Raw genomic sequence first — 25,523 nt, forward strand, 5'->3', positions numbered from 1 at the left:
AAAAGAGTGGAGGAGTCCTCATGAAAAGCTGGGGGACCAACCGGGCCATCCCATTTAATATTAGGATCCAAAAAAAAGAGAAGTAAATGTAGCATTTGTTGGCATGACAACAGAAATATTGCATACACACTGCCTTACCTGCCTGTTTGGCTTTTCTAATGGCTGTGCTCGGTTGAGCAGATCAGATATAGGGGTATCTGACATGTGGGGGCTCGGCTCTGCTCCTGATTTGACATCATGCCTTCTAGGAATGTCGATATTTATAATGTTGGACTGGAATGGGCAGAGCCTCTGAATGGGGCTTATTGGCCCTCACTGGGTGGCTGCTTAGCGCTGCAGTGGAAGGATTTAATAATACAGTTCGTGTGGGCGCCCCCTCTTGGCCAGGAGTGGTATTGCAAGCTTCAACAGAGCTTGGTGGGGGATTCCTCATACTCTCATGTGTGACAATATACAAATGTAAAGTTATCACAATATAAGTTGCTCTAAATTAATTTTCCATGTGTATACTCTAGCATGGTAAATAATTCAGGCCGACAGTTGGTTGTGGGCATTATGAATTTACAGTATATAGCGCCTTTCTGTATTTAAAGCCATTCTGAACCTGTCCATTTGCACACTGCACTTGTTTTCATATTGGACTGAGTGAGGACTGGCAGGATAAGGAGCTCACTCAGGGTTAGAGAGAGAGTTGGTGTTGGGGACTGTAAATGTATATAGCGCCTTTCTTGATCTAAAGCCCTTCTGAGCTTGTCTAAATACATACTGCACTCATTTATTATTATTACTATTTCTTAGATTTGTTTCCTGCCTTGCGTCCTGTGCTGTCTGGGATTGGCTCCAGCTGATCCCTGTGACCCTGTAATTAAGATTATAGCGGGTTGGATGATGGATGGATGGATAGATTTGTCAGTGACTCAGGTGGGGGTCAGACCAGAAGGGGATAGAACTTGTGAGGTACACTTGAACTCAAGTCCAAGTGACATCGCGACACTGTAGTGCCATCCCTGAGGCCGTTTTCCAATATTCTCAATGCGGCATTCAAACATGTGAAATATGCTGAGGGTCCGCCCACACTGCAGAATGTCGGTTAAAGTTTTCAGCCAAGACTCCCACCGCGGTGCCAGCCCAGGGTGCTGCTCTTTTTCCTGCTCTGTCCCTTTTGTCATTTGGGGGGGCTGTGCCAGTTTTCATCACAAATTGCCTGTTGAGTACACGTCAGGCCACTCTGGGACATGCAGCTCTGTGCCACCGAGACAAATGTGACACTGGTGGGCTGAAGGCACAAACCAGAGGGGCCTCAACCAAATATTTGATGGCCATGGACGGCAGGACTTGTGCAATGCAAATATTTAACTCTTCAGTTTTACTGACCTTTGAGTCATTTCACACGTGACTTCAGCTTTTCATCCGAAATCGAATTCTGCCTGCGCTGGTCTTGACTCCACAATAGTGCAACGTAAGTGGAAAGGCGCTTTATTGCTGACTTGTTGTGACGGGCAGCCCAGTCTTCACTGTTAGCTACAGGCTACTTAACAGAATGTGGGACCCCCTTGTGGGTTGTGCACTGCCAGTCCTACTATTGATGGTGTCATTAGAGACCCCTGCAATAGGGGGGTGGTGGGCTATGCATCAACATAGTGGATGATCCCACAGATCTCATTAGGGTGGGGTAGCCAGTAGGTGATAGTTGGGGTGAACTGTGGGATTATCTGTAGACCATGAGCTCCTCTATTGATCGAAGAGATCTGAGGTCTGGGATTGCAGGGATGACTGGGGGCACTAGGGGGCGCTCTAGCAGGGTATCACCACAAGTTCTCTTGGTTGTGATCTCTGGAGAAGAAGCCTTGACTCATGGCTTCCAGCTGCCACTATTGATGGTGTCAGTAGAGCCCCCAGAAATTGGGGGCTGGTGGGCTATGCCTCAACATAGTGAATGGTCCCACAGAACTTAATAGTATGGGGTTGAGTTGACTGGCTAGCCAATAGGTGACAGCAGGGGGACCCATGGGACTATCTGTAGACCATGTGCTCCTCTATATTATGTCCGGGGGGTAGAGAAGAGATCTGGGGACTGAAACTGCAGGAATAACTGGGTGCACTAGGGGGCGCTCTAGCAGGGTATCACCGCCAGTTCTCTTGGTTGTGATCTTTGGAGAATAAGGCTTGACTTGTGGCTTCCAGCCGCCATACCACTGAGCTTGGAGTTGTTGGTGTGGGGGGGGGGGGGAGTTGGGGGGTTGACAGCCTTTGGGACACCCTTCACCCAAAATTGAATTCTGCATGCTTTGTTCTCAACTCCACAATAATGCAGCATAAGTGAAAGGCGCTTTATAGCCAACGTGTCGTGATGGGCAGCCAAGTCTTGACTGTTAGCTACAGGCTACTTAACAGAATGTGGGACCCCCTTGTGGGTTGTGCACTGCCAGTCCCAGTATTGATGGTGTCATTAGAGCCCCCTGCAATAGGGGGGTGGTGGGGCTATGCGTCAACATAGTGGATGATCCCACAGATCTCATTAGGGTGGGGTAGCCAGTAGGTGATTGTTGGGGTGAACTGTGGGACAATCTGTAGACCATGAGCTCCTCTATTGATCGAAGAGATCTGGGGACTGGGATTGCAGGGACGACTGGGCGCTCTAGCAGGGTATCACCACAAGTTCTCTTGGTTGTGATCTCTGGAGAAGAAGCCTTGACTCGTGGCTTCCAGCCGCCACTATTGATGGTGTCAGTAGAGCCCTGCACTAGGGGGTGCTGGGCTATGCCTCAACATAGTGGATGGTCCCACAGAGCTTATTAGGGTGGGGTTGACTTGACTGGATAGCCAGTAGGTGATAGCAGGGGGACCTGTGGGGCAACCTGTAGACCATGTGCGCCTTTATATATAGAAGAGATCTGGGGACTGGAATTGCAGGGACAACTGGGGGTCACTAGGGGGCACTGTAGCAGGGTATCACCAGGAGTTCTCTTGGTTGTGATCAATGGAGAGGAAGCCTTTACTTGTGGCTTCCTGCCACCATACCACCGAGCATGGAGTGTGGGAGGGCAGGTGGTTGTGGGGTTGACAGCCTGTGGGACCCCCTTGTGGGTTGAGCACTGCCACTCCCACTATTGATGATGTCAGTAAAGCCCCCCGGAATAGGTGGGTGGTGGGCTATATGCCTCAACACAGTGGATGGTGCCGCAGAGTTTATTAGGGTGGGGTAGCCAGTAGGTGACAGTTGGGGTGACCTGTGGGACTATCTGTAGACCATGTACTCCTCTCTTTTATGTCTGGGGGTTCAGAAGAGATCTTGGGACTGGGATTGCAGGGACAGCTGGGGGCACTAGAGGGTATTGTAGCAGGGTATCACCACAAGTTCTCTTGGTTGTGATCTCTCGAGAAGAAGGCTTGTTGAATTGTGGCTTCTAGCCTCCATATCACTGAGCTTGGTGTGTTGTTGACAGCCTGTGGGACCCCCTTGTGAGTTGTGCACTGCCAATCACACTATTGATGGTGTCTGTAGAGCCCCCTGCAATAGGGGATGGTGGGCTATGCCTCAATATAGTGGATGGTCCCACAGATCTTTTTAGGGTGGGGTAGCCAGTAGGTGACAGTTGGGGTGACCCATGTGCTCCTCTATAGATAGAAGAGATCTGGGGACTGAAATTGCAGGGACAACTGAGGGCACTCTAGCAGGGTATCACTACAAGTTCTCTTGGTTGTGATCTCTGGAGAAGCAGCCTTGCCATAGCACTGAACTTGGAGTTGAGGGGGCAGGGGGTGAGTGTGAGACTAGGGTTCAACATTCCTGAGGAGAAGAAGTGGCCGAGGGCATGAGAGAAGGCAGATGGGACTGCAAGTCCCCTGACCCAGCAGTTGCGTCTTGAACCCGTGTGCAGAAGTGTCTGGGGTGCCACATATGGTGGATTCAGAACGTCTTCAGAGCTGCCCTCCACTTTCTGCACATTTCATTGTGTTGTAGATTTCATCTGAAGTGGAGCACTTGGCCATTTTGGCCTATCAATCTACACACAGTGACCCGTCATGAGAAAGTGAGAAGATGTCTTCGGAAAGTTTGTCAGAAGCATTCAAAATGGAAATTTCAGAATGTCTTGCATTCTCACTCCACATTGTGTCTGCTTTTGTTCTCCTTGAGATGTTTCTAGAACTTGAAAGAAGTCCACAGGATGCAAACTGAATGGGCTGGACATCATTTAGAGGGGGACAGTTGTGGACAGAGGGTCCTACAAGCAGGGGTGTCTTAACGAATGGGCAAGCTGGGCAGTTGGCCCGGGGGCCCCACGAGTATAGGAGCCACCATACTAATCTCTGTATGCTGTGACTTGCTGAGTGGTTTTCTAGGCAGGAGGCCCCAGTGCACTGCTTTACCCCGGGGGGGGGAGTTTCTGTAATGCTGTTAAGATGGCCCTGCCTACAAGTCCCACTGCAGGTCAGGGACAAAAGCCAAGTCGTTCTTATTTGCAGTAGTGATGAACAGGCTGACAGACGAGATTAGACAGGAGTCCCCGTGGAATGCGATGTTTGCTGATGACACTGTTATCGGTAGTGATATTAAGGAGCAGGTTGAGGAGACCCTGGAGAGGTGGAGATATGAGAGGAGAGGAATGAAGGTCAGTAGGAAGGAGACAGAATACATGTGTGTGAACAAGAGGGAGGTCAGTGGAATGGTGAGGATGAGGGAGTAGAGTTGGTGAAGGTGGATGAGTTTAAATACTTGGGGTCAACAGTACAGAGTATTGAGGATTGAGGAAGAGAAGTGAAAAAGAGAGTGCAGGCAGGGTGGAATGGGTGGAGAAGAGTGTCAGGAGATGATTTGTGACAGACGGGTATCAGCAAGAGTGACAGGGAAGGTCTACAGGACGGTAGTGAGACCAGCTATGTTCTATGGGCTGGAGACGGTGGCACAGGAGACAGAGCTGGAGGTGGCAGAGTTAAAGATGCTAAGATCTGCATTGGGTGTGACGAGGATGGACAGGATTAGAAATGAGGACATTAGAGGGTCAGCTCAGGTGCGATGGTTGGGAGACAAAGTCAGAGAGGCGAGATTGTGTTGGTTTGGACATGTGCAGAGGAGAGATGCTGAGTATGATGGGAGAAAGATGTTAAGGATAGAGCTGTGAGGGAAGAGGAAAAGAGGAAGACCTAAGAGAAGGTTTATAGATGTGGTGAGAGAGGACATGCAGGTGATGGGTGTAACAGAACAAGATACAGAGGACAGAAAGATATGGAAGAAGATGATCCGCTGTGGGACCCCTAACAGGAGCAGCCGAAAGAAGAAGATATTTTTCTCAAACAATTAAAAAAAAAATCTCTTTATTTTCCTCCCGGGCAACACTGGGTATTTCAGCTAGTAATAAATAATTCACAGTCATTTCATGCTGTGCCATCTCCGTCTGTATGGTTTACCAATTGAGATGTTTGTGTTTTTCAAGGCTCCTGTTCCATTGTTCTAAACGTTTGTGTTGATCTTTGCTGTACGGCAGGTTTTTTAATGCCTAAATTCCAATTGTATTGGTACTTCCGACAAAATAGACATTTGTTTAATTTTATCGACCATTTTACATTTTTATTCCTGTGAGTGGTTGTGAAGGTATGAGGGGGCCCAGTGCACCGCTTTGCCTGAGGGGCCTCTAATGCTGTTAAGATGGCCCTGATGGAGACGCTGGCTCACTCATGACAGCCATCTTGTGGTGTGCGTTTTTGTATAATCTATGGGACAATTTCAAATATTGTGATGATGGCGCAGTGGTGGGTCAGTTGCAGGCCTCTGGGTTCAAATCCTGGCCTGGACCACTCCCTCGGTCACGTTTACATGATTCCCACCAGTACATTAGGTGCCCCTGACACAAAGATGTGCCTCTTACGTTAACTGGCCACCATAAGGCTGTCGCCTGGTATGCCAGGTGTGCCCTGACCTGGAGCTTCCATCTTGAATCCCAGGATTGAGGGGTGAGCTTCCTCAATCCTGGACCACAGAATACAAAACGTGGCTTCTGTTTCTTAACAGTCTTTTGTTTTCATTCTTTCTCCCCCTACAGATCTGTGTCATCAGAGGAGCAAGTCCTCCAAAGGTGAGTCCTTTTGGCTTCTTTTTTGGTTCGGTGTTTTACAGGTTGTTTCCAAACTGTAGGGGCTGGTGGCAAGATACAAAAAAAAAACCAAAAATTAGTAGGGGGTTTTGACTGGCGATAGAGAAACTGGATTGGAACAAGAGAGAATCTTTTCGGGGTTCCAACCTGGTAATCCCCGTTTAATTGTAACAAAAGAAAAATGAAAAATCTGCCATTACAGAGTTCTCTGCCAGAATTGTATGGAGCTCATTATGAACTCGAGTCCTGGTTTTAGGAAGTGAGACGCCATCTTATGGGGCTGTCCCTTTTTATGGTGTCCCACCCGGAAAGGGGCAGGACCTGCTCAAAGCATCCTGATTGGCAGAGGCAGCCTTAGGTATGTGCGGGGCCTAGGGCTGACTAACCCCTCGCGGGGCCGGTTACGTCAAGCGCAGTTACCAGTATGTGTGAACTGTATAAACTTGCACGTGAATTTAATAAAAATAATGTTAACATTCATCCATCCATCCATTATCCAACCCGCTATATCCTAAAATTAGGGTTAGGGTTAGGGGTCTGCTGGAGCCAATCCCAGCCAGCACAGGGCACATGGCAGGAAACAAACCCCAGGAAGGGCGCCAACCCACCGCAGGGCACACACACACCAAGCACACTCTAGGGACAATTTAGAATCACCAATGCACCTAACCTACATGTCTTTGGACTGTGGGAGGAAACCTACGCAGACACAGGGAGAACATGCAAACTCCACGCAGGGAGGACCCGGGAAGTGAGGTATCCTTCAATAAGGGCGCGCACAAAAAGGGCGACCTCAATTGGGCGCGGGGAATAAAGGCGCGCGTAAATAAAGGCGAGCTTCAAAAGGGCGACCTCAATTGAGCGAATGTTTTAGTATTGTTGCTTTCGCCTTTTTATACATTCAATCATTGCCTTTATCTAATAAATTTTCTGTAATAATTTTGTTGCGTTTGCCTTTATTCGCCATGCCCAATTGAGGTCGCCCTTTTGAAGCTCGCCTTTATTTACGCGCCCTTATTGAATAGAACTGGGAAGTGAATCCCAGGTCTCCTTACTGCGAGGCAGCAGCGCTACCCACTGTGCCACCGTGCCACCCTAATGTTAACATGCACCGGATTTTTTCATTACAGTATTCACCCAAATTTTTGTAAGATAACACGTGGACTTTATCAAAATATAACAATATAATCTATTCAAAAAGAAAATCCTGAGACGAGACGAGACTATTTCCATGAGATTTTTTCAAGTCCCGCCCTCCTCACAACCACATTGAACCACGCCCACCGTCCTCTCACCTCTCATTGGTGTGAATGCTTTTGACAGACACTCTTCCTGCTCTCTCAGCTCTTATAAATGTTTATGTTTTCCTCATTTTACGTTCTCAATAAAAGAAGACGTATTATGTCCAAATCTTATTGAAGAATTGCATCATGAAGGGTTATCAACAGAAGACGTGAGCACACGGGCAATCCTAGCATCAAGAAAGTCAAACGAATTAACGCCACAAATGTCGATCAGTTACACAGCAAATTGGTTAAATGCGTATCAATAGACTATGCAGAAACAGTTGGTGGTGATGGTGCGGAAGATGAAAACATCAACTTACAATATCATGAAGAATATCTACAATCGTTAACACCGTCTGGTCTTCCTCCGCATGAATTACTGTAGAAAGAAGGATGTATCCAAGAAAGGTAATGTAGTCCATCTTCAGGGGTAAGATCAGACACCAAAGAAGATCTTGATATGCCATTCGTATTAAAACGTTAACAGTTTCCCGTGACAATAACTTTCACAAAGACAATTAACAAATCACAGGGACAAACATTTGAAAAAGTTGGTTTATTTATTAGAGAGAAAGAAACGAAATTCACTCACGGGCAGTTATACGTTGCGTGAAAAGTCCAAACTTACAATCAAAATTCACAAAAAATTAATTCAAAAAATTGTTTTTACTGAAGCTTTACAGAAAAAGTTTAAAAAGTATCCATCCATCTGTTTTCCAACCCGCTGAATCCGAACACAGGGTCACAGGGGGTCTGCTGGAGCCAATCCCAGCCAACACAGGGCACAAGGCAGGAACCAATCCCGGGCAGGGTGCCAACCCACCGCAGGACACACACAAACACACCCACACACCAAGCACACACACTAGGGACAATTTAGGATCGGCAATCCACCTAACCTGCATGTCTTTGGACTATGGAAGAAACCCACGCAGACATGGGGAGAACATGCAAACTCCACGCAGGGAAGAAATGAAAATGGAAAAAAAAATGAAATTGTCAAGAATAATCTAAGTAATAAAATTTAAAAAAGAGCAGAAATCCCAGAAAACACAATACTTACGAGACCCAGCAAAATCCATCAGAGCACACTTGAAAATGAACCGCACTGGACTTCAATTATCAGCCTAGAGGGGCGGGGCTGTTAACTATTATGGACACGCCTCCTTGGAGGATCCACCCACAAAATAGAAGAAACATGAGAGAATTGCGTGACACACATTGATACTACATAATAACTATAGAGAACAACTGCGAGGCAGCAGCGCTACCACTGCGCCACAGTGCCGCCCTTTAAAATGTATTTGCGTGTTCATTTCAAAACCAAACAGAATGAAAATGTATAACGCAACAAAAAACTCGAACGCAACATGAAACATAATTTTCTTTCAGTTTATTACGTTTGACTATTTTCTAATATGGTTAATTAGTCGCTGTAATGTTAAACAGTTAGTTCTATTATGCATATGTAACAATTCCCATGAAAATAAAAATCTGTTTAACTTGTACATCCGCATTCCCCGTACGCGAGCAGCAGAACCACAAAGTGGCTAGCGAGTACCGCAGGCTCGGGGTTTGGCGAGTGAAGTGAGCAGGGGGGCAAAGCCCCCTAGTACTCGATTAAAAAAAGCGCCCACGATCTCTTCCACTCACGGCGTCGACAGCGATACGGCTAAACCAGTAATCAAACGTCGCTGCGCGTTCCACTACCAGACTCTTCCCGCACTGTTTCAACAAGGCCTACTGCAGCAAACTGAACCAAAGACTTGACTAAGAAACGATGGTAGGCTCTCCGGACACGAAGGAGTCATAAGCGACGAGCCATCAGTTGTTCCCAATTCAAAACAGAAGCCAACCCAACGACTAATGGGCTAGACCTGTTTTAGGAAGAGATTATACTGGCGACCCTTTTCGGGCGATGAAGGTGGACTATGAAATGTTTTCAAAGACGTCCCTGTACAGAATTTGACCTTGGAGAGGGATTTTAAAAGGGTTCCTCTTAGGAGCATCTCAAATATTCATAAACACTTGACAAATCCACCTGAACGGGACACGCGGACCTGAAAAGCGGGGCGCCTGGGACGGTCACCCCACTTGCTACCCCGAAACGGCGCTCTTGCTGATTGGAGTTCGGTGTGCACATTGGTCATGTGTTGCAACTGCGCCCCCCTCTCGTCCCCAGAAGAGGACCCCAAATCTTCAAATGCGTGACGGGGGGGGGGGGCGTCTGAGATTTCAAGGGGCGGGGCAATGAGATTTTGGTTAAAGTGTAGCTGGTGCAACCACCCATTTTGAAACTTGACTTGATTAGTAACAATCAATCATCTCTACAAGGCACTATAAAATCAGTCAGATTGTTTATTTAACTTCCTTAGCATTATGTTTACCCCCAACCCTCGGAAATGTTTTTTTTTAAATAATTATTATGTGTAACAGCCAAAATGTCAGCATAAATACAGTAGGAAAGGTCTGTTGAGTGGCCACTGCTGTACTGATGTCCCTCATGTGACATGCTTTGAGACAGTCGCCAACACACAGCCTGACGTCACAATGGGGTGCCACACAGGCACGTCAGAGGGTCACCACCCCAGGCCGAGAGGGGGCGCTGCTGCTAACTGCTTTGTCTTTTTCTTCCTCCTACCCAGTTGAGAAAAACTGACTCCTCCCCTTCTGGCTCTTGACCAATAAAAACAGAACCACCCAGAAAGGGGGCATCACTTCTTAGCCGAGGGTCGTAGGGTCTATAATGGCGGCGGCCCATCTTCAAATTAAAAATCGATAGCAGCATGGCAGAGGCCAAATGTTAACATTTAATAATTAAGAAATACATTGATTAATTAGCTAAGTAGTGCATTTTACATTCTCAGTTTTCGTAGATTATTGGTTTTATTGCTTTGAATCTTGAGTTCAATTATTTAATATTTGGGTGGCATGGTGGTGCGGAAGGTCAATCAATAGATCAATAAAGAAATAAATCTGATTGATTTATTGCTTTCCAGATGTATTTCTCTATTTATTTATTGATTGATTTATTTCTTTCCAATCAATAAATAAATAAATAAATCTAGAAATCAATCAATAAATAGAGAGATACATCTGGAAATCAATCAATCAATCAATAAATAAATATGGAACTCAATAAATCATTAAAACAATAAAACAACAATTAATTAAATAAATACATAAATAAACATAAATAAATAAATCTGGAAATCAACAAATCAATTAAACAAATCTGTAAATGAATAAATCTGGATATCTGTGAATCTGGAAATAACTACATCAATAAATCAATCAATTTAGACTTACTTAGACTTAGTTCCTCCCACGCCGGGTGGCACATTGGGCGCCAAGAGATCGCCAACGAATTCGGTCAGCGGCAATCAACAAATAAATAAATTTGAAAATCAATACAACAATTAAACAATAAATCTGGAAATCTGAATCTGGAAATAAATCAATAAAAAAATTAATCTGGAAATAAATAAATGCATCTTTGGCATAAATAAATAAATATTATTTAATTATTCATTTATTCTATAGATTTATTTATTTTTTCTTTTATTTATGTCAAAGATTTATTTATTTATTTCTACCAACAATTTCTTTCTTTCTTTATTCCTGCCACAGATGTATTTATTTATTTATGTTCTTATTTACTTTTAAGTAAATATGGTGTTTATTATGGAAAGATGCTATATAAAGCCAAACAAAAGAAATACCTGCATGAGTGTGAATGAGTCCTTAAACGTGTTAGTGTTGTAAAACTGGAAACATGTCTGCTTGTGATGGTGAGGCGCTATATAAAGTTTAAAAAAAAAATCCCAGGACCGATTATTTAACTGTGAGTGAATTGTTAAAGGGGTTTGTTTTCAGAACCTGGTAATATGTCTGCTTGGGATGGCATTCACTATAGAAAGGCGCTATATAAGGTAATTGGGTATAAACCCCAATGCTAGTATTCAATGATATGGATCCTAAACCTAGTAAGATAATTGGCGCCCCCTGGAGGTCAAACAGATTTATTTATTTGCCGCACAAACTGCTATACCATAGGATGAACTTTGTCTTTGATAAATGCGATGATAACGCAGCCTTTTAAATTTCAGCTCACATTTTTTTCCATTTTTTTCTTCCCCTAAGAGTAAAGAGTCCCATGAAATCTGTTGTTCCGACAGTGACGAGGTTGTGCACATCACCAGGACCACTACTCTGGCTACCACTCTGGCTACCACTCCAGCTACCACTCCGGCTACCACCACTGAAAAGATCCCTACTGAAGATGAGTATCTACAAATCGGGAACTGCATGGAGCAGAAATTCACTTACCAGTCGTGTCAGAAGGTCTTCTGCCCCCCATGGATGAGGTGCATCAAAGGACAGTGCCTTTGCAAGCTGCCCTATCAGTGCCCAAAGGACACGGGCTCCCCGTCCTGTGGCACCGACCAGAGAAACTACAGGTCCTTCTGTCAGGTGAAGAGCATGGGCTGCAACGGCAGAAATGTGAACTTCTCACACACTGGTAACAACTGTACAGGTGAGCATCTCTTGAGGAGGACCCCCCCAATAGTTTGGGACCCACTAGTTAGTAGGACTTTGTGGGCTACGTTGGGGTCAACTGAATCTTCTTGTTCAGATGTTTTCATGGGTTTGAAAGGCATTCGCTGGGTCCTTTGCTAATGTACTGATTTTAATTTTATTTAATGTGTTTTATCTTCCCATTTTGGGGTTGTTATATTACAGCCAGGGGTCTTCCCCTGTCTGTGATTCAAAATCTCTGATTCTGTAATTTCGTTATGTTTAATGATCCTTATCGCTCTTCCTTGTGTTTTGTTTCCCTAAGAGGCGGGGCCACCTGCCCATCACTGTCGAGGGCCGGCCCACAGCCCTGTTTAGGTGGGGACAACCTACAGTCCCACCCCACAGGCTCCACCCACAGTCCCTTGCAGTTCCTCCTGAATGCACTCGCGATGTGTTGCTGCGCTTTTTCTGATCTCCAGATTTCAACTACTCTTTGGATCTGTGATTGGGATGATGTTGTTTGATTTTTTGGGATTGTCTTTCAATCTCTCCTCCTCAGAGCTTATTTTTGTTCCACAGAACTTTTTGAAAAATAAATCTTTTTGTTGTTAAGGATTCTATGTGGTCCTTTTCATTACTAGCCAGGGTTTGACAGTGATTTTCCCCTCTAGTGGACATTTTGAGAATTATTTTGAGACTCTGTGTGCTTGGGAACTCTCAAGTTCATAACAGGGGTTTTGATTATCACTTTATCTAATTCCGGCAGTTCATTTTTTTTGTTTGATTTGAAATTAAAATAGTCTGTAAGTAGTAGGGTGTTGTACCATGTTAGCCATGTTCAGTTAGCCAATGAAAGGTGTCATTTTGCTTGAGTTCTTGTTGTAAATAAAAGTAGTTTAAATATTAGTGGGTCTTCTGTGGCAGCATGTTTGTTTTGATATGGGCACAGCCATTTTGTGGATCATAGCTGCAATGTTGCTATGCATGGACAATGAAGGGTGTCATTATGTGTATAAACATAAGAAATTTAACAAACAAAAGGAGACCATTGGAATGACAAATGCAATGCATTTTATTACTGCAAATGATTTTGATGCACCATCTGATGGAATGACAAATACATAGGTCCCTGTTATATGCCATTTGGTATAGGATTCGTAAAAGCAGCGTTAATGTTTGTGATGTGCTATCTATTGGAATGACAAAGGTATAGCAGCTGGGAGGACACACAGACACTCTCCCACTTCATTAAAGTGATGCATTGCATTTGTCATTCCAACAGATGATGCGTCACATACATTTGTTGTCATAAAATGGCATTACTATAAATGTTTGTGATGCACCATCTGTTGGAATGACAAACCCAATGTATATGTCTATGCTAGAAACCACATGGACACACAGACAGACAGACACACAAATGCTTACCCTTTCATTAAGGTGGATGAATTGCATTTTTCATTCCAACAGATGGATCATTACAAACATTTGTTGAAATAAAATGCACTACTACAAATGTTTATTGTGCACCACCTGTTAGAGTGACCATGCCATTTGGTATGGATCTCGTAACAGCAGTGTTAATGCTTGTGATGCACCATCTGTTAGAATGACAAACCCAATGTATACGTCTATGTTATTTGCCATCTGCTATGGGATTTGTAAATGCAGTGTTTATGCTTGCAATATGCCATCTGTTGGCATGATAAATGCAATGCATCTTATTACCAAAAATGCTTGTGATGCACCATCTGTTAGAATGACAGAGACATAGAAACCACATGGGCACACAAATGCTTATCCTTTTATTAAGGTGGATGCATTGCATTTTTCATTCCAACAGATGGCTCATCACAAACATTTGTTGAAATAAAACGCACAACTACAAATGTTATATATAAGGAGTATTTTTAAAACCCAGGTCATTCCTTCTTACTACAAATGTTTGTGATGTGCCATCTGTTGGAGTGACAAATGCAATGCATGCATGTTAATGGTCCAGGGGTGCCTTGGACTTTGGATGCGTCCCTCTAGTATTGTGTGGAGTTCTGGTCACCACACTAGCAGACAGACAGAACAACACTTGTGTGTCCCAGGACTTAAGGACAGACTCGGAGAAATAAACCTGTTTAGTCTCAAGCAGAGGAGACAACATGGGGACCTCATCCAGAAGTTCAAAATCCTCAAAGGCATTGATAAAGTTGAATCAGCAGCATTCATTCGATTTAATGGTGAATTATGTACTCGAGGACACCAGTGGAAATGAGGGAGAAGAGGATTTAGGACTGGAGCTGGGAAGGAAAGAGATGTGGGAGTCTGGAACAAACTACCGAGACCTGGAGATGAAGCAGAAATCTCAACACCCTTTAAGATTGATTAGGATGAGAGGTTGGGACTGCTGAGTATTAGCTAAACAAACGGGCAACAAATGGACTGAATGGTCTCCTCTCGTTTGTCAAATTTGTTGTGTTCTTTTGTTCTGGTGCAGTGGCAGGCTGGATGGGAATAGACACTTCAATCTTAGCTGACTGGGTGGGGCTAAATGCTTGAGTGGCAGTCAATTGGGTGGGGCTAAAAGCTCGAGTGGCAGCCAGTTAGGTGGGGCTAAATGCATGAACAAGCTCTCAAGACATGGAGTTGAAGCAGAAACCTGGGCAACCTTTAAGAAGGATGGGATCTGGATGAGATGTTGGGACAGCTTAGCCATTAGCTAAACAAATAGGTTTGTCAAGCTGAATGGTCTCCTCTCATTTGACAAATCTGCTGTGTTCTAAATTATCTGAATTATCACGTGGTGTGTTGTGCTTTATGTCCGCAGACCAGTTTCAGTCTTGGTTAAATCTCACATCAGACAACGTAACTTCTCTGGTCCAAATGCAGTGGCCTGGCTCTTCCAAGAACCTGCTCATCTGTGGAGACACCTGGAAAATCCCAGCAGCGAATGTCATCTGCAGTCAAGATGGACATGAAAGGTAAGAGAACTCTGCACTCACTGGAGGTTTCATCACCTGCAGGCTTTACTGTATGGGACTGTCCTGTCATTCTGAAGAACACCAGATAAGGCTCATTGGGTTTATAATAATAGTAGTAGTAGTAGTAGCAGTAATAATAATAGTAGTAGAAGTAGTAGTAGTAATAGTAATAACAGTAGTAGTAGTAATAATAATAATAATAATAGTAGTAGTAATAATATAATAATATAAATATAGTAGTAGTAATAATAATAAGAGAAGTAGTAGTAATAATATAATATAAATATAGTAGTAGTAATAGTAATAACAGTAGTAGTAGTAATAATAATAATAGTAGTAGTAATAATATAATATAAATAATAGTAGTAGTAATAATAATAGTAGTAGTAGTAATAATAGTAGAAGTAGCAGTAGTAGTAATAATAGTAGAACTAGTAGTAGTAGTAGTAATAATAGTAATAGTAGAACTAGTAGAAGAAATAATAATAGTAGAAGTAGTAGTAGTAATAGTAATAACAGTGGTAGCAGTAATAATAATAATAGTAATAGTAATAATAAGAGAAGTAGTAGTAGCAGTAGTAATAATAATAATAATAATAATAATTGTAGTATTAATCACATGAGTAGTAGTAAAAATAATAGTTATAATAGTAGTAGTAGTAATAATAATAATAATAAGAGTAGTAGTAGTAGTAATAATAATAGTAGAAGTAGTAGTAATAATAAGAGTAGTAATAATAATAATAATAAAAATAATAATAAGAATAATAATAGTAGGAGTAGTAGTAATAGTAGTAGTAATAATAAAAGTAGTGGAAGTAGTAGTAGTAGTAATAATAAAAATAGTAGTAGTAATACTAATAATAGTAGTAGTAGTAGTAATAATAATAATAATAATAGGAGTAGTAGTAGTAATAATAATAGTAATAGTAGTAGTAATAATAAGAGTAGTAATAATAATAATAATAATAATAATAGTAGTAGTAATTTGTTGTTTGGTGAAAGTGAAATCCACAAACACTACAGGCGAAATATACGCGTCTACAATAATCTGTTGGCATTTGCATTATTCAAGGGTCAAAACGTAGATTTACACGATTCAGGACCATATACTATGAGAATCTGGGATCCGCACAGGAGTTGGCAAGTGAAGCGAGTAATAATAATAATACAGTGGACCCTTGACTTACGAACTCAATTCGTTCCCGAGTGCTGGTTGTAACTCAAGTTGGTTGTAAGTCAAGACTATTTTTCCCATAAGAAATAATGGAAATACCCATAATGCATTCCAAACCGCCCACAGCAACACTTACTTAACCTTTTCATAATAAAAAAGGGTTGTATAATGTGCATAATTTACCAAAAACACCAATAATTTTTCTAATGTACTAACCAAAAAGTTATAAAAAGTGCCTAGCCTACCAGAAACAACAATTTCTTACTGTACTCACCATTTAAGTTGACATCTTTGGCTTGCAGGAAAGAAGGGAGGAGGAGGAGAATGAAATGGAAGGTGGTTATTGTTTGGAAGGAGTTTCCTTATACAAATCTTTCCTTTGTAAAATTGTCGAGATGGTGGATTTCAACATCTGTACATATTAGCGAGATTGGTCACACGAACACCACTCTCATATTTCCACACAATTTCCTTCTTCGTTTCGATTGCAATCGCGTTCTTTACCTTCGTTACCTTCGCTTCCTTCCTTAGCAATTATTGAAATAAATGATATAAATCACTGCACTGACCGAAATTACGTCCACAAACACAATGTATCTGGGCTCCGACTGATGTTTGTTTACAATCGCATAAGCGGATACACGTGACCGCATTCGGGTTGTAACACAAGACGTTGATCGTAATTCAAAGCAAAAATTTTGGTCGTAAAACAAGTTGTTCACATGTCAGGCCGGTCGTATATCAAGGGTCGACTGTAATAGTAGTAGTAATAATAATAATAATGCACTTTATTTATATAGCGCCTTTCCCATGCAAGTGATGTGACAATGGCATCGACTCAGATGTATTAGTGGTTGAGGGTCCTCCCAGGGGCCCATTTGACTTTGGATGCGTCCCTGGAGTATTGAGTATTGTGAGTGGTTCTGGTCACCACACTAGCAGACAGACAGAGCAGCACTTGAATCTGTGGAGAGAAGAGTGGCCAACTTTTGTGTAGCTGCTGAAATATATAAGGTGTCATCGGGCACGGGTAAGACGCGTGTCAAAAGAATTCTCAGAGTCCAGAAGTTCGTTTTTGAAGTATTTAGTGAAAGATAAAGGCAAATAATCCACACAAGAATAAAAGAAAAAATAGTTAAACACGTAAAATAAAAGACAAAAATAAAGATATCTTCTTTAAACTTAGCCTTTCTTGAAAGACTTTAGTTATTTCTATACCTAAAGATTCTTAGCTTCTTCTTCTGTACGCCTTGGCGTACGGTGCGATACTTAAGTAAATAAATTTTCTTTACTTGCTATTTCTAACATTCAAAGAGCCCGTAGGCCGGTTAGCACAATGCAAGTGCTCTGGCACGAAGACGTGCGCTCACGTGTGTCCCTGGATTAAGGATGGAGTCGGACCCTTAAATCGGTCCAGTCTGTAGTGGTCCGGTGCCACTCAGGTTCACACCATCGAAGGGACGGTGATTTGTTTATTTTTTTGGTGGGGATCCCATCCTTGGCCCGACTCGCACCACTCACACACCGAGACACGAAACACAGCAAATCAAATAAACAGGTGTGTGGTGTATTAAATAAAAAGGAAATATAAAACAACAAACAAGCAGAAAACCCTGCCTTTTCCACAAATACATCACACAACAATAAACTCTCACAACAACATCCATAAAGCAGCCCCATGTATCGGGTGCAATTGAAGGTTGGCGAGCGGCAGATCCTGTGAATGGTTCATAGAGCTGAATGTGACGTTTGTCCCACCCTTTCTAAAGCGGTGCGGGATGAGCTGCGTTAGAGCGCCCCCCTCTGACGAAGCACAATGCAGACGGGCACGAGACACGACTTTTATCCAATCAAGACAGGAACACAAGGACAACAACACCACCATTTATTTCTATAGCACAGTTTCATACATGTAGCTCAAAGTGCTTTACATGATGAAGAAAAGAGAAAAAAAGACAAAGTAAGAATTAAAATAAGAGAACACTAATTAACATAGAATAAGAGTAAGGTCTGATGACCAGGGAGGACAGAAAAAACAAAAACTCCAGACGGCTGGAGAAAAAATAAAATCTGCAGGGGGTCCGAGTCCACGAGACCACCCAGTCCCCTCTAGGCATTCTACCTCACATAAATGACCTCAATCAGTCCTCATTGTATTCAGGGTTCACATGGAAGAACTTGATGATGACGGTCATGTGGACTTCTGGCCGTGTAACCCATCAATGGAGGGACATCACGGTGCTTTGATCAGGTGGTGGTGGTGGTGCAGATCGCAACAACACAGAAAACCGGAAAAAGAACAGAAGAGAAAGTAGGGGTTAGTACGGATTTTGAAGCCATCATGAATAATAATGATAATTCATTGAATATACAGAGCATCAGGATTTAACTAAGCTGTAGCTAAGAGGAAGCCATGTTACAGTAATGTGTTTTCAGCAGTTTTGTGCTCTACTGTATTAGCCTGGCAAATTCCTATTGGCAGGCTATTCCAGATTTAAGGTGCATAACAGCAGAAGGCCACCTACCTCACCACTTCTTTTAAGTTTAGCTCTTGGAATTCTAAGGAGACCCTCATTTGAAGATCTAAGATTACGATTTGGAGTTTAAGGTGTTAGAAATTCTGAGATATAAGATGGAGCAGAGATTATTTAAGGCTTTATAGACCATAAGCAGGATTTTAAAGTCAATTCTAAATGGCACAGGTAACCTGTGTAGTGACGCTAAGACTGGGGTGATGTGCTCCGATTTTCTTTTCCTAGTTAAGATTCTAGCAGCTGCATTCTGCACTCGTTGCAATCAATTGATGTCTTTTTTGGGTGGTCCTGAGAGGAGAGCTTTACAGTAATCTAGTCGACTGAAAACAAAAGCGTGAACTAATTTTTCAGCATCTTTCAATGATATAAGAGGTCTGACTTTTGCTTTATTTCTTAAGTGAAAAAAATGCTGTCCTAGTGATCTGATTAATATGCAATTTAAAATTCAGGTCCTGCGGTGGGTTGGCACCCTGCACGGGGATTGGTTCCTGCCTTGTGCCCTGTGTTGGCTGGGATTGGCTCCAGCAGACCCCCGTGACCCTGTGTTTGGATTCAGCGGGTTGGTGAATGGATGGATGAAATTCAGGTCACAGTCAATAGTTACCCCTAAATTCTTTACCTCTGTCTTGAGTTTTAATACTAATGCATCAAGTTTATTTCTAATGACCTCATTATATCCATTATTGCCAATCACTAAAATTTCTGTTCAACTGCGTATAACCCAAAACCCGTGAAACGGCGACGGCTCTGGCAGACAAACTACGGTGATTCCTTCCCTCAATACCTATTCCCAGCATCGCACCAAATGTGCTTCACTCTCAAAGTTCCAAAAAAATATATTCTATAACACCCTTGAAATGCACACAAGGAAGAGGATAACCATCAACCCCTGGCTCATATATAGGAGGATTTATTGATAGAACATGTAAAACACACTAAACGTTCAATAGAGCAAAAAAAAAAAAAAAAAAAAAAAAAAAAAAAGGATGTGCCTTAAAGAAAATCCATCCATCCATTTTCTAACCCGCTGAATCCAAACACAGGGTCACGGGGGTCTGCTGGAGCCAATCCCAGCCAACACAGGGCACAAGGTACGAGCCAATCCTGGGCAGGGAGCCAACCCACCGCAGGACACACAAACACACCCACACACCAAGCACACACACTAGGGACAATTTAGGATCGCCAATCCACCTAACCAGCATGTCTTTGGACTATGGAAGGAAACCCATGCAGACACGGGGAGAACATGCAAACTCCACGCAGGGTAGAAATGAAAATGGAAAAAAAATGAAATCGTCAAGAATAATCTAAGTAATAAAATTTAAAAAAGAGCAGAAATCCCAGAAAACACAATACTTACGAGACCCAGCAAAATCCATCAGAGCGCACTTGAAAATGAACCGCACTGGACTTCAGTTATCAGCTTGGAGGGGCAGGGCCCTTAACTATTATGGACACGCCTCCTTGGGGGATCCACCCACAAAATAGCAGAAACATGAGAGAATTGCATGACGCACATTGATACTACATAATAACTATAGAGAACAAAAATAACAGACATTACAAAATTAGACCAAGAATAAATGAATAGAATGATATTGTGACGATAATAAAAAGAGAACAAAGAAAACAAAATTATGCATTTTAATAACCAGGAGGAGAATGGAACCCTGGGTTGACCATCACACAGAAGTGACTTGAAAGAGGCCATCAACTGTTGCAATTGTGAACTCGGTGAAGAGGAAGAAAAAGAAGAACCATAAGAGGATGAAGAAGAAGAACAACAAGAACAACAAGAGGAAGAGTAGGAGGAAGAAGAAGAACAACAACAAGAACAACAAGAGGAAGAGTAGGAGGGAGAAGAGGAGGAAGAAAAAGAAGAAGCAGAAGAGGAAGAAGAAGAACAACAACTACAACAACAACAAGAGAAAGAGTAGTAGGAGGAAAGGTAGAAGAGGAAGCAGAAGAAGTGGAAGAGGAAGAAGAACAGCAGCAACTACAACAACAACAAGAGGAAGAGTAGGAGGGAGAAGAGGAAGAAAAAAGAAGAAGTGGAAGAAGAAGAACAAGAACAACAAGGGGAAGAGTAGGATGACAAAGAAGAGGAAGAAAAAGAAGAGGCAGAAGAACAACAACTACAACAAGTACAACAAGAGGAGTAGGAGGAAGAAGAAGAGGTAGAAGAAGCAGAAGAGGAAGAGGGGGAAGAGGAGTAGTAGTAGTCAAGTGGGGGGGTGGGGTGGGGTTGATGTTTCTCCTTATTTTTGCTTTTTTTTCCATTTCCTTGTATGTTTCGGTTTCTCGGTGTTCCCCACCAGAACACAGCAGTTACTCCTGCCTTTGTTTCCTCCCTTTCGTCCTGCCCCAGAATTGACAGGTGAACTCTTTCAGATTCGCGTAAAAAGCAAAATAAAACAAAACAAAATACACAAAAAACACAGTGACCAAAACATGGATAAAAGGCAAAAATCAAAAATCAGAAAACAGAAAAGACACAAAGAAAAGAATAGCAGTGAGCAGCTGACCTTTCACCCCATTGTGCCGATGAATTGGAGGTCACAACCACATAGGCCACGCCCTTAGAAACTGAGGACACGACCCTTAACGACGGACCCAAAATTTGGCGGCAAGGATGGTTAAAATATAACGGCTTTAATCAGAAGTGAGCACAAGCAGAAAAATCAAACCTGATCATGGCACCATTGTTTATATGTTGTGTATTATATTCTGTATATTATTTTATAATAAATTGGAGCATTTTTGGATATTTTGACATCATGCTCAGTGAAAGGTTTGTAAATGGGCGCCCCTCCTGCTCACACAAGCATGAAAGGTTCTTTTCTGGCTCAATTTATTTTTTTCTCGTTTTTTCTTTCTTTCTTTCCCATCAGAGGTGCAAAAGAAGCCAACACCTTAAAGTACTCGGAGGTCACCACAGCCAACAAGCCACTCAAGTGTGTAAACGTCCTGTGCACCGGACTGGAGAGCACCTTGGCGGAGTGCACCATCTACAAAGAGAAAAACTTAACAGAGAACATGAATGTCGCCACCGTCCAGTGCTACACGGACACCTACAGGGGTACTGCTGCCTGAGCATAGCGCTCTTCAGAGGTGTAACTTAGGGGGATTAGTGGGGAATGGGAGATGAACAGGGGGCTCATTGAAGTGGAAATGGGCATTAGAAAAAAGGTGAATCCTGACTTTTCCTAAAGTATTCACACCAACACCTAGTCATGGAGCTGAGGCACGATATTCTAGCAAAAGCTTCCCATCCATCCATCTCTAAACCCACTTCATCCTGTGGGAAGCTGAGGCCTCACCTTAGCAAGCAACTGGCACAAGGAACAACCTCTGGACAGGATGGCAGACCACCACTGTGCTTCACCATAGAGATGGCATTAGGCAGGTGATGAGCAGCGCCCTGCGGTGGGTTGGCGCCCTGCCTGGGATTGGTTCCTGCCTTGCGCCCTGTGTTGGCTGGGATTGGCTCCAGCAGACCCCCGTGACCCTGTGTTCGGATTTAGTGGGTTGGAAAATGGATGAATGGTTGGAAGAGCAGCACCAGGTCTTCTCCAGACATTGTGCTTGGAGTTCAGCCAAAGAGGGCAACGACTGTCTCAACAGACACTTTAACCCTAATCATCGGATGCCTTCTACTTAAGAGTCTATCTGTCTGTCTATTATATAGTGCCTTTCACTCTGTCTATCTGTATCTATTATATAATGCCTTTCTAGTAGACAGTCTTACACCATATTTAATATTGCCTTTCCTATCTATTAATCTATTATATAGTTGTTTTCATATTTATCTATTATATAGTGTCTTTCACTCTATGTATTATATAGTGCCTTTCATATTTATCTATCTATTTCATAGTGCCTTCTACTTTTTCTATCTATTAGACAGTCTTGGACCATATTATGTAGTGCCTTTCCTATCTATTATATAGTGCCTTTCTATCTATCTATCTATTATATAATACCTTTCTATTTATCTGTCTAGCTATCTATTATATAGTGTCTTTCACTTTATCATATAGTGCCTTTCATATCTATCTATCAATCATATAGTGCCTTTTATCCATCTATCTATCAATCAATCATATAGTGCCTTTTATCTATCTATTAAATAGTGCCTTCTGCTTTTTCTGTCTTTCATATAGTGCATTTCACTATTTATCAATCTATTAGACAGTCTTGGACCATATTATGTAGTGCCTTTCCTATCTATTATATAATGCCTTTCTATTTATCTGTCTACCTAACTATTATATAGTGTCTTTCACTCTATCTAATCTATGTATGTGTGTACTGTATGTATGTACAGTATATATACTTTATATATTTATGTATATATTTAATTATCTTTAAAAAATCAGCTTTCAGTCTCTATATACACTGTAGTGTAATCATTTATACTGTGGGAAACAGGCCGGACACAGACAGGCAGACATCATTTTGTTGCCCAACACACGTTTATTTACAGTTATTAAGTTACAGCAGTGATCACGCACAACCCAGTGCTGCAGCACCAATCACCCCAAAGTCCAGGCCCTCAGTACAACGCCTCGTCTCTCTTCTGGTCCGCCTCTACTCCTCTCCTCCAAGCTCTGTCCTCTTCCACCCGACTCCAGCCATTGAATGGAGGGAGGCGGCCCCTTTTATAATCGCCCGGATGTGCTCCAGGTGCCTCCCGACAATCATCCACCGGCACCCCCCAGTGTGGCGGAAGTGCCGGCTGCGCACCCGGAAGCACTCCAGGTGTCCCCGATCCTCTCCCCCCCCCCAGCACTCCTGGGTGTGGGGGAAGCGCTGAGGGCCAGGGCTCCAAAGGCATTGGGGCGCCCCCTGGTGGTGACCACGGGCCCCTATAGGGTTGAGCTTCCAAGCTCCGTTCCCGTGGTCCCCAAAGCCACCAGGGCGGTCGCCCCCACATGGTCTGGGGGAGGTGTAAGCCCTCCTCCGGTCCTCCTGGGCATCCTGGCTGGGTACCACCCCCAGCCACCTGTGACAATACTTACAAATCAGGGCAAAGAGAAGCCATTGTCAGTGCCCAGTCCAAGTCAGGTCTTCAATGGTGGCTGCTCATGACTGCAGTTCTGCTTCTTCTGGATTCTGGTGAGATGTTTCCTGACGAGCCTTCAATACCCATCCACACGTTTCACATATTCAGTGAGCTATTTGTATAAATGCAGTGTATGGACTGAGCTCTCCTAAGCCCCCCATATGGCGCCTTTTTCCACTATCTGCCAACAGTGCACCTGCTCTAATCACTCCTGGTCAGGCCTGCTAGAATCACTTGAGGTCCTCGTCACAATATCAGAGAGTTTGAGTTACAACAAGCCACACTGGGACTTTTTTTGCGTTTTTATGTGTGTTTTGAGTCAGGCTGGTTGTGTTGTAAATGATTCAAAAATTTGTTTGTCTCTTTCTCCCATCGCTTCTCATCCTGCAGTTTGTCACCTTAGCAGAGAGTTTCCCTGCGTCAATGGGAAATGCATTGCCTTGAACAGGACTTGTGATGGCATCAACGACTGCGGGGACCAAAGTGATGAGCTCTGCTGCAAAAGTAATGGCTGCTTTTCTGTTTTTTTTAAAAAATAAACTATTACTGAATGAGTATGCATCATAGTACATTCATATTATAAGTACTGAACACGTCAATGTTTTCCTCAGTAAATATATTTCTAATGGGGCTACTGACAACCCAAGTAATCCACACATCCAAAGAAATCAAAACAAGTAAGTCCGTAAATGAAGTGATGTGTAATAAAGTGGAATGACACAGGGAGTACGTATTGAACACGCTTACTGGAACGTATTTCATACTTAGTAGAAAAGTCTTTGTTGGGAACGACAGCTTCAAGTCACCTCCTGTATGGAGAAACGAGTCGCATGCAAAGCTCAAGTGAGATTTCGGCCCAAACTGTCTTCAAATCTTGAAGGTTCCGGTGGCCTCTTCTATGAACTCGGATCTTCAGTTCTTTCCGTCGATTTTTCAATTGGATTCAAGTCGGGCGATTGACTCGGCCGTTCTAGCAGCTTCTTTATTTTCTTTATTCTCTGAAACCAATTGAGAGTTTCCTTAGCTGTGTGTTTGGGATCCTTGCAGGGACGTTCTTAGGCATACGCAAACTGTGCATCCGCGTAAGCCCCGACTTACAATTTTTTTTTTTTTGTCGGGCTGTGGGCCTGGAGCCCCTGTCATGCCACTGCAGCCATCTGTGCCAGTCCCAGGAAATTCAGTGCAGTGCATCTCTTAGTCTTGTTAACAATGGTAATTTATTATCCAAATTGCAATCTTCACCTAAATCCCTAATAATATTGTCACACCGTCGTAACTTTGCCAAATGCACTATAGCAAATGTTAATTTTAGAGATTTGTTTTGGATTCATTCCGAGAGATAAAATAAAATCATGAAATATCTCTATATTACCGGCCTTTACCAGATCCAGAACAAAATCAATATTTTACCACTCTGCATACACTGTAAAAAGCAATTCAAGGGGCCTCTAACCATCACTTAATCAAATGCATGCTATTAGGTTCAAGTTCAATGATTTTATTAAATATTTTAATTTGAAAACATCATTTAATGTGTTGACGTGAAAGAATTATATTAGTACATACTTTAGCTTAGACTTGCAAGTAATCTAAACTCAAATTCCTTTTTTCATTTATTGAAAAACAAAATTTAAGTTCGTCTAACCTAATCTAACGCTATGGCTACTTAATTTCTCTGCTTCATGAGTGTAAAACTCCTCTCACTTAACATGCTGTGACAAGATCATAACGCCATACTGCAAGTGAAAAAAAACAACTACAGTGAGTCACAGGACGGATATTTAGTGATAGAGGAGCAATTTTAAGCTAATAATTATTTACATTGCTCTAATATAGTAAATATCATTTACTTATTTTACATAACAGGTTGAAA

General features: G+C 42.6%; 1 protein-coding gene across 1 annotated transcript in view; it reads left to right on the forward strand.

The window, feature by feature from the left end:
• Positions 1–25,523, forward strand: part of cfi (complement factor I) — a 69,644-nt gene that overhangs the window by 4,594 nt on the left and 39,527 nt on the right. Inside the window, 5 exon segments of the mRNA XM_028805860.2 lie at positions 6,042–6,074; positions 11,522–11,915; positions 14,718–14,871; positions 21,477–21,664; positions 24,041–24,154. Coding sequence (XP_028661693.2) covers positions 6,042–6,074; positions 11,522–11,915; positions 14,718–14,871; positions 21,477–21,664; positions 24,041–24,154 — 883 coding nt within the window.

Source organism: Erpetoichthys calabaricus, chromosome 7, assembly GCF_900747795.2.
Source record: "Erpetoichthys calabaricus chromosome 7, fErpCal1.3, whole genome shotgun sequence".
NCBI classification, from domain to species: domain Eukaryota; kingdom Metazoa; phylum Chordata; class Cladistia; order Polypteriformes; family Polypteridae; genus Erpetoichthys; species Erpetoichthys calabaricus.